Source organism: Octopus bimaculoides, chromosome 11 (assembly GCF_001194135.2).
Source record: "Octopus bimaculoides isolate UCB-OBI-ISO-001 chromosome 11, ASM119413v2, whole genome shotgun sequence".
NCBI classification, from domain to species: domain Eukaryota; kingdom Metazoa; phylum Mollusca; class Cephalopoda; order Octopoda; family Octopodidae; genus Octopus; species Octopus bimaculoides.
This window is the reverse complement of record NC_068991.1, coordinates 17,974,761-17,985,249: the sequence shown is the minus strand read 5'-3', so window position 1 is coordinate 17,985,249 and position 10,489 is coordinate 17,974,761. Positions and strand designations below refer to the sequence as shown.

Sequence of the window (10,489 nt, the reverse complement as noted above, 5' to 3'; positions counted from 1 at the left end):
GTAATGGTGTCTTCATGTAACTAAGGTTTTACTGTTTTTCTTTTTCCTTTTTTACATTGACCATCATGGTCCGGACTGATGCACACCATCTATTTGCAGTTGAAATATTTCTCAATAATGGTGAAGGGGAGATGTTTTTTTTTGGGGGGGGGGCTGCACCCTGTACATGTCCATCGACCCACAAATATCCAAATGTGTTGTTATCATACTAGAACAATGCTTCCAAATTCTTTTGTAGCTCTGTACCCCCTTTCAACGGATGATGTTTTACAAATGCTTCCTTTGCAGAGTTTGCAAAAGAAAACAGAAAAATCACCAGATTATATTAATCAAACAGAAGAGAGAGAGAGAGAGAGAAAGAGAAAGAGAGACAGAGAAAGAGAGAGAGAGAGAGAGATATTCAGTATTGTATGTTTGTGTGTCTATATACGGTTATCATTACAAAGGTTTAGTCTATTCAACCTGCAGTGGTAATGTAACAGTTATGCAAATAAATACATTTTCTTATGTGCAGTGGTTTATAATCCATATTTCTTATACTGTCCCATCTAGTATGTGCCTCTTTTTATATATATGGACTAACACCCTCCAATATCAGATATATGAGAATTATTAAAGAAGAGAAGGACATGTATGTAATGAAATTAGATGGGACCTTGGCACATCATCAGTCAAATTGCAACTCATTGGTAACATAATGTCCTACTCATATTCTAATCCCAATATTGGGGAGGGGGGACCGTGTTCAGGGAAGTGTATTTGTATTAAGTAATGTATGTGGTTTAAAAAAAAAAAAAACATTATGGCTCCACCTCTGTACATCCAGCATCCTCCATAGCAACTCCTTGGCATTTACCTCTGTCGTGTGACTTCACAATGCCTCACCACCGATGGAGCACAACCATTCAAACTTAAGAACTGCTGTACTATAACTACAACACTAACTCTACTTAATAACAGTCGATATAAATGGTGGTTGATTTCTCCAGTCACACTTTACCTCATATAGAGAGAGGAGGAGGAGGAGGAGGCGAGATTAAAAGAGAAGTACAAAGAGTGTTAACATAAGAGGTACAGAACGAGTATTTATAACTTTCAAAAAAAAAATACACATTTTTTTATGAAATTTTGCACAGATAGATTTTCGTATGAGTAGACCGTGAATATTTTGATAAAATTTAGCAAAATAACATTTATTGCAAAATTACAAATGGGAGATTAATTTTATTTAATTTGAAGGTTAATACATATTTTTCCTTTTGGAAATTAGTATTCATTTCATCATTTTGTTTTAGCACCAAGAAACTTCATAAAAGTTAAATTATACTTGTAAATATTGTATGTATACCGTATTTTCTGATATTGCCTATGGTGATAAAAATATAGTTTTAAAATTACCTGTTGTATGATAGGTATACATTATATAAACTAGTATACATTATATAATCAATAACATTTCCAATTGATCTGAACAAATGTTAAACACATAAGCAGCAGAGCCACTGGAATACCAATAACCAAACTCTGTGCAAGGCTGCTGACCACTTCCAGAGAATTTTCTCCAAGACTAGACTTCACATGATTTGAGGGAGATTTGGCTGGTATTTCTACGACAATAAATAAAGCCATGAACTGATGATTCATTCTCTACATAGCTGATTGACCTGCTAAAAGAGCAGCCAAATCTTCAAATCATATCCTAACATCTTAAAAGTATGTAAAGAACACATAGAATCATGTAGTTCTAGATATACTGTGCCAAGAGAAAAAAACAAAAACAAAAACAAAACAGGATGGTTATTGCTAGGATGGTTTTGATTCAGTAGGAATTGATTTGGGGCTAAACATGCATTTGATCCAAGAGAAGCTCTACATGGTGAGTGGAGCTGCTAAAAATAAAAGGTTGAGTCTCCCTCAAATCATTGATGAAGTCTTCAATAAACTGTGTGAGAAAACATAACCAAGATAGGATTACCATTATAGGAAGGTTTTTCATCAGGGCTACCCGGGGTTAAACAACAATAGCAATAACACTGGATCTGAGCCAACAAAGAAACTTCTATGTGGTTACTCAATCTGCTAGAAATAGCAATAAAATCTCCCTAAAATTAATACTTGAATAATTAATGTTGCCCTAGATAAGCTGCATGAGAGCAAATATATGTATATATCAAAACAGCAGTTTTGATGTGTGTTATATATATATATATATATATATATATATAATGCAATTACTCTGCAAACAGAATTCACCAGAAATTTCGAATGCTATGTATATCTCATTTGATTAATGTGAAAATGCAGATGTGGTTCACATGGACAGAGCTTGGATTTTATATATATTAGGTTGTCAAGCAAATTCTTGTGGAATTTTAAATTTTGGTTTTAAATGATCTATTTTCAAATTAATTATCATTAAATTACTTTGACTTTATATATCATTTTAAAGCCCATTTTACGCTCTATCTAATCATGTTACTCTTTTTCTTTTTGAATAATTAGGCCAATTTTTCCAGAACGTTGAATACAACATGGACAAAAAGCAAATTCGCACAATTTTCTTATTCCAGTTCAAGCTAGGCCGAAAAGCTGCTGCAACAGCTCACAATATCAGCGATGTGTTTGGCCCAGGAACCAATAATGAACGTACAGTGGTGATGAGAGTCTTGAAGATGATAAGCATAGTGGTTGTCCATTGGATGTTGATAACGATCAACTAAGAGCCTTAGTCGAAGCCAATCCACGCACAATTGTTTGAGAGCTTGATTCTGAATTAGAAGTAACATATACGACAATTTCAAACCACTTGAAAGATTGGAAAAACAAAAATACTTGAGAAATAGGTGCCACACGAATTGAACAACAACCCAAAAAAACGCCGTTTTGAAGTGTCGTCTTTACTTCTTTTACGCAACAAGAATGACCCGTTTCTCGACCGGATTGGGACTTGCGATGAAAAGTGTATTCTTTACGACAACTGGCGATGCTCAGCTCACTGGTTGGACACAGACAAAGCTCCACGGCACTTTCCAAAGCTAAAGTTGCACCAAAAGAAGGTCATGGTGACTGTTTGGTGGTCTGCGGCTGGTTTCATCCATCACAGCTTTTTGGATCCAGGCGAAACCATTACGGCAGAGAAGTACTGTCAGCAAATGGATGAAATGCATAAGAAACTCCAACAACAACATCCAGCATTGGTCAATAGAAACAGACCAATTCTTCTCCACGACAATGCTTGGCCGCATGTTGCACAACTGACCCTGCAGAAGTTGAACTAATTGGGCTACGAAACTCTACCTCACCCGCCATATTTACCAGGCCTCTTGCCTACTGACTACCACTTTTTCAAGCATCTCGACAACTTCCTGCATGAGAAATGCTTCAAAAACCAAGACGATACCAAACACGCCTTCAACGACTTCATCGCCACCAGCATGCAGGATTTTTATGCTACTGGCATAAATTAACTTGTTTCACGTTGGCAAAAGTGTGTTGATTCTGATGGTGTTTATTTCGATTAATAAAGTTTTGTTTGAGCCGAGATATGTGCATCTGAATTTAAAGGTTAAAAACTGCAAGAACTTTCTTGACAACCTAATATATACACACACATATGGCTTAACCAATGGTTGGACAGCAGTTGTTTAGAATGACCTAAGATTAAACAACAACAACAATAATGATAGTAACTAATACATTGAAACATCAACACAATACAGAAATCTGTGCTTCTTGAAATTTCCCATATCCTAAAAGACCTGTTGTTGTTGTTATTTAGACAAAGGTTAACCATGATTAAGGAGCCATATGACCAGAGGCATTTCAGCAGGGAATATCCTGTTAAATGTGCTCTTCTTTCTTTAAGATGGTATAGAGTGAATACAAAGAGATTTGGCTGGTGTGTTTAGCATATTGAAAAACCACATAGAATTCCTTCTATCTGAAGTTAGAGCTGATGGAAACAAAAAAAACAAACAAAAAAAACTAGAAAAAAAAAACCTTTACTTTTGCAGCAAACAAAATGGTAAGTAGGAATGAAAAGGAAATAGACATGCAAGCTGGAAGAAAAGAATTGCTCACTCCTGAGATCTTTATTAGTTCTGGTTCACATATAGTGTAATCAAATGAGAGATAAATCTCCTTTTGGATAGGACAAGTACATCAGACTACAATTAAATATTATTATAGGATCTGGTACCTACACCACAAGAACTTGATCTATTATAATTCTATCAAGGATGCTTCATAGGAATATTAAATCAACTCCCATACTTTCATCATCATCATCATTTAATATCTATTTTCCATGCTGGCATAGGTTGGATGGTTTGACATGGCAAGTCAGAAGACTGTACCAAGATTTATTGCCTGTTCTGGCATGGTTTCTATGGTTGGATGCCCTCCCTAATGCCAATCACTTTACAGAATATATTAGGTGCTTTTTACACAGAGTCAGCACCAAGTGGCTCACCAAATAATTTGCAAGACAAAGACTCTTCGACTGGGAGCAGGAGTAGTATTGAAGGAGGAAGCTTTATGCCAGTTCAGTTTAATGCGGTGAATTGGCATAATGAAATATGGTATCTCTACAAGTAATTAACATGTATGTACCAGCTGTCACAAATGTGTTTAATATGTGAAATTGGTATCTTCAATAATGTTAGACTGTTATATTTAGTGGTTATTTAAGTAATGAGTTGGGATGGTTAACCCATTACCTCCCATAATACTATTAACTGCAATTTTTTTATGAAACTTTGATTTCTAGCATAAAACAGCCTTAGAAACACACTGGAATGATCAAAATAACATTTCAAAATAACATTTTAAATAGAAATAAGCGAGATATTGGGTGAAAAATTAGCAAACCTCATTTGAATATCAGAGAAATATACCTAGTAGATATAGCAAAAAGGTTAGATATGTGTAAATATTGACAGATAATTATGAAATTTGTAATTTTTAAGTGATCTCATATGAGATCACTAGTAGGTAATGGGTTAATGGGTTGGATGTGGTGCTGAAGAAGGAGTAAGAACTTTTATAGTATATTATGGTTGAATAACGAAATAAATAATTAATGAGAATGAAAAGAGCTGGAAGAAATGTAGCTAAGCACTTTGTCTGACATACTAAGGATTCTGCAAAACCAACACCCCACTAATTATAATAATCCTTTTTATTATAGGCACTAGGCCTGAAATTTGGAGCGGTGGGGCTAGGTAATTACATTGACTCCAGTGTTCAACTGGTACTATAATAATATATATATTATTATTATTAATAATAATATTTATAGTGAATAATAATAATAATAATAATAATAACAATCCTTTCTAGTAGAGGCAGAAGGCTTCAAATTTGGGGGAGGGGACTAGTCAATTACATTGACCCCAGTACACAACTGGTACTTAATTTATCGACCTGAAAGGATGAAAGGCAAAGTCGACCTCGGTGGAATTTGAACTCAGAATGTAGCTGCAGACAAAATACCGCTAAGCACTTCACCCAACGTGCTAACGATTCTGTCAGCTCACTGCCTTCATAACGATAATAATAATAATAATAATAGTAATAAAGTGGATGAAACAATTGCCCATATCACAAACAAATGCCCTAGACTTGCCCCAAACCACTACATGTTGAGGCAACATGATCAGGTAGCGAAAGTGCTACATTGGAAACTGTGTGAAAAGTAGGAGCTAGTCGTGGTATGAGCACAAGCCGCAGAGAATGGCGGAGTCAGAGACGAGCAAAATCTTCTGGGATTTCCCAATCTAAACAGGTCAGGTACTAGAGCATAACAGACCGGACCTAGTGGTGGTGGACAAGGTGCACCACATATGCTATATAGTTGATGTTGCATGCCCCTTTGACCCACAAATAGTCAAGAAGGAAGGTGAAAAAATAGATAGATAGAACCCTCTTAAGTACGAAATAGCCTGGCTATGAAAAATGAAGAAGGTGAAGATAGTGCCAATTATTGTTGGGTCCTTGGGGACAGTATCAGAAAGCATCAAGAGGAATTTAAAGGAAGCTGGAATAGAGTGCCCAATAGAACTGTTACAAAAGGTTTACCTTCATGGCATGGCCAGAATAATCAAGAAAGTGTTAGATAGCTGAAAAGAACAGATAGCATGGTACCGTAGGCTGCAGGTAGCAAGCCTGCTACACATGCAAGACTTCAGGAGTTCCAACAAAAAAGGAATAATAATAATGGTTTCAATTTTTGGCACGAGGCTAGCAAGTTCAGTGGTGTGGGGTAAGTCGATTACATCGACTTCAGGATTCAATTGGTGTTTATTATATTGAGCTTGAAAAGATGAAAGGTAAAGTCAACCTCAGCAGAATTTAAACTCAGAACATAAAGATGAGCAAATGATTCTACCAGCTTGCTGCCATAATAATAATAATAATAATAATAATAATAATAATGATAATGATGATAATAATAATAATAATAATAATAATAATAATGGTTTCAACTTTTGCCACAATGGCAGCCATTTAAGGGGAGGGGATAAATCGATTACATCGACCCCAGTGTTCAACTGGTACTTATTTTATCGACCCCGAAAGGATGAAAGGCAAAGTCAACCTTGGCAGAATTTGAAACCAGAATGTAAAGACGGACGAAATGCTGCTAAGCATTTTGCCCGATATGCCAATGATTCTGCCAGCTCACAGCTTTTAAATAATAATAATAATAATGATAATAATAACAACAACAACAACAATAATAATAATCATAATGGTAAAGAAAGAACAAAAACAAAACAATTGAACAAAATGAAAAACATTAAAAAGCAGCAATAATAATATTGAAAACAATTTGCCTAAAGGGGGAGGCTAAAACTGGGGGGAAGCAGGGAAAGAAAACAAGGAGATCGTTAATGCCCTATAGTTAAATGTTATAGACCTATTCAAAGGAAGAAAGCAGTAAGACGTAGTAAAAAAACAAATGACAGTGTGTGGATAGGGGGGGGTGTATAGTGTGTGAAGATTTGAAGAGTTCATGTGCTGTGTTTGTGTGTATGAGGGCTTTAGTAGTTATTTTAATCCCAGAACAATCCTGATCAAGTAGATCTATGGTTGAAAACATCCCTGCCATGAATATCCTACCTTACTGGTTTGATACAGTATATCAAGGACTACATTATCCAGTGTGTCATTTGTTTCAGTTGGTTTTTAAGATAGTAGGGATGATCAGGTGAAAATTTGGCTGTTGATTCTAGCAGTTTGAGTGACTAGATAGAGGCTCCCTCAACTCATTCCAGAACTAGATGTAGAGGTGAATGATGTTGTTGGTTATTATATGGTGGTGGTGGTGGTGGGGATATATTAATTGTTGTAGTTGTGTAACCCCAGGTCAGCTATAATCTTATGATCGAAGCCATTCCAGCCAAGACCACTCCAACTTGTCTTTGCAAATAGTGCTTCTAGAAGTAAATTATTCAATATCTCTTCCTGCTTTTTTTTTTTTTAATACTGAATGTGTTTAAAGGTGGTGGTTGTGGTGGTGATGGTGATGGCAGTGGAAATGTGTGGTGGTGGTGGTGGTGGTGGTGGTGGTGGTGGTGGTGGTGGTGGTGGTGGTGGTAGTAGTAGTGGTGGTTGCTGGTGATGGCGGTGGTGGTGGTTGCAACAGCAGCAGCAGCGTTATGCGAGAGAAAGTCTTACCCGACTAATCGACTCATTAATAAAGCCATGTTGATCGCTTTTTGAAAGACTGAAATCTTTCACAGAGACCTGGAATAGCAGAGCAACCAATATGCGGAACATTAAAAGAAATAAAAGATACAGTATAGAACAGTATAAGGTAGAGTAGTAGGACAGTGACAGTACAGAGTAGTTAATTATGCAGTTAATTATATGTAACATATTATATGTATATATTATATATATGTATATATTATATATATGCATATTATTATATATATGTATATATTATATATATATATGTATATATTATATGTAACATATTATATGTATATATTATATATATGTATATTATTATATATATGTATATATTAGGAGTGGCTGTGTGGTAAGAAGCTTGCTTACCAACCACATGGTTCTGGGTTCAGTCCCACTGCGTGGCACCTTGGGCAAGTGTCTTCTACTATCGCCTCGGGCCGACCAAAGCCTTGTGAGTGGATTTGGTAGACGGAAACTGAAAGAAGCCCGTCGTATATATGTATATGTATATATGTGTGTATATATGTTTGTGTGTCTGTGTTTGTCCCCCCAACATCGCTTGACAACCGATGTTTGAGTGTTTACGTCCCCGTAACTTAGCGGTTCGGCAAAAGAGACCGATAGAATAAGTACTAGGCTTCCAAAGAATAAGTCCTGGGGTCGATTTGCTCGACTAAAGGTGGTGCTCCAGCATGGCCACAGTCAAATGATTGAAACAAGTAAAAGAGTATATATATGTATATATTATATGTAACATACTATATGTATATATTATATGTAACTCTGTTGTATTAGTGGAGTTAATAATTAACTCCACTAATACAACAGAGTTACTTATATGTTACATAGCAATTTTTTTTTTCCTGTAGCTTACTCAGAGGACTGAAAACATGTGGTCAAGTGGACTGAGTATTAAGTTCATGACTGTTAGGTCCACTCAGCTGGCAAAAATGAGTTGTACCTGTATTTCAAAGGGTTGGCCTTGTCACATTCTGCGTCATGCTGAATCTCCCTGAGAACTGCATTAAGGGGTACGCATGTCTGTGGAGTGATGCCACTTGCACATTAATTTCACCAGCGGGCTGTTCAGGTGATCAGGTCTACTGGTACCCTCATGATCATAACCAATGAACCACCAGTTAGGTCATAGATTTGATTCTCAGATTGGGTAGTGTCTTGAGTCCTTGAGCAAGGCTTTTCATTTTACGATGCTTCAGTCCACTCAGCTGAAAATGAGTACCAGCAATAACTGAAGGGGATTGGAAATTAAACCTGTAATGGACTGCTGTTCTGATCAGAGAGTAATCATGTATTTTCAGTTATTTAAATGCTTGAGAGATTAGAGAGATAAGCTCTAACCTAATGGGTCTCTAGGTTTGAGACAGACATCAATTTTAAAGTTTTTCTAGAGACAGGGTCTATCACCATTCTTATAGAAATCTAGAACTGATAGGAAGACGAAGGAAAATGGCACCACATCTCATGGGTTGTTGCTGAAGAAAGAAGCAATGCATAAAGATATTCCTTATATTCAGAAATTATGCCCATTCAAAGCAAGGCACCTGCTTTGAATACTTGCAGCAGAGTGGATTCTATCAACAACACCCAAAGCCAAAGTGAGATTGGTTAGATTAAGTCTGCATGCACTGAATACAAAGTATTTCAGTTTATATTAGTCCTCATTTCATGGCCTGGTAAAAATATTCGGAGTTATAATGTCCAATATCATTACTTCAGAGCAATTATTATCTCTGTTTTAAATTAGTGTTAACAAAATCATCATCATCATCATCATCATTTAACATCCGCTTTCCATGCTAGCATGGAAAGCGGACGTTAAATGATGATGATGATGATGATGAACATTAGAAATGCTAATTAAGAAATAGTCACATAGTGATAAAAAAAAAAAATTACCATTAGCTCAATGACTAATATTATAAACATTGCTCATGTCCCAGTCTAATTAGACCTCTCTAGAAAAGTTGCAAAGTTATAGACTACATTTCAATCAATTTGATTTCAGACTCCTAAACAGAAGATCTCTTATCAAATATATCAGTAACACAGTGATAAGGGGATTATTATAAGACCCTAAGGTCTTTGCTAATCTTAGCTTAGAAATAAAGGTTGCTTTTTTTGAATCCAGCCTGGTAATATGTTGTCAATCAGAAATTAAACTTGTTGAAATGTAAATATTTAAAGGACAAAAATAAATAATTTTACAATTCAATACTTTCTTATTTCAGAAATTTAAATCTCTGGATGGTTGTTGTTTTTCTAGATTTTTCTGCTGTCAACGAAGATGAAAATTCATGTGTGTTTGTGAGTCACTCTGAGTATTAGATATATTTATGTATATATAAATGTATATATACCAGTATGTGACAGGTACAGGATTCAATTCTCTGTAGCCACCTGCTGGCCACTTTTCCCCATCTGCTAAGCTGTTTTCACATCTATCCTGTGTTCAAGATTTACTTTATTTTCTGTAAAATACCAATTCACTCAGCACTTCTATGTTTGTTTATAATATATATATATATATATATATATATATTTGTGCGGGTGGCACATAAAAGACACCATTTCGTGCGGGTGACACGTAAAAGCACCCACTACACTCTCTGAGTGGTTGGCGTTAGGAAGGGCATCCAGCTGTAGAAACTCTGCCAAATCAGACTGGAGCCTGGTGTTGCCATCCGGTTTCACCAGTCCTCAGTCAAATCGTCCAACCCATGCTAGCATGGAAAGCGGACGTTAAACGATGATGATGATGATGATGATGATG

The 10,489-nt window shown here is 36.0% G+C and overlaps 1 protein-coding gene across 1 annotated transcript in view; it reads right to left on the bottom strand.

Moving 5' to 3' along the window:
• LOC106867460 (zinc finger FYVE domain-containing protein 26) overlaps nucleotides 1-10,489 on the bottom strand; it is a 93,341-nt gene that overhangs the window by 10,081 nt on the left and 72,771 nt on the right. The window contains exons 36-37 of the mRNA XM_052971651.1: nucleotides 7,661-7,749; nucleotides 2,607-2,805 (exon numbers count right to left, since the gene is read on the bottom strand). Of these exons, the coding sequence (XP_052827611.1) occupies nucleotides 2,607-2,805; nucleotides 7,661-7,749 (288 nt within the window). The remainder of the gene's footprint in view (nucleotides 1-2,606; nucleotides 2,806-7,660; nucleotides 7,750-10,489) is intronic.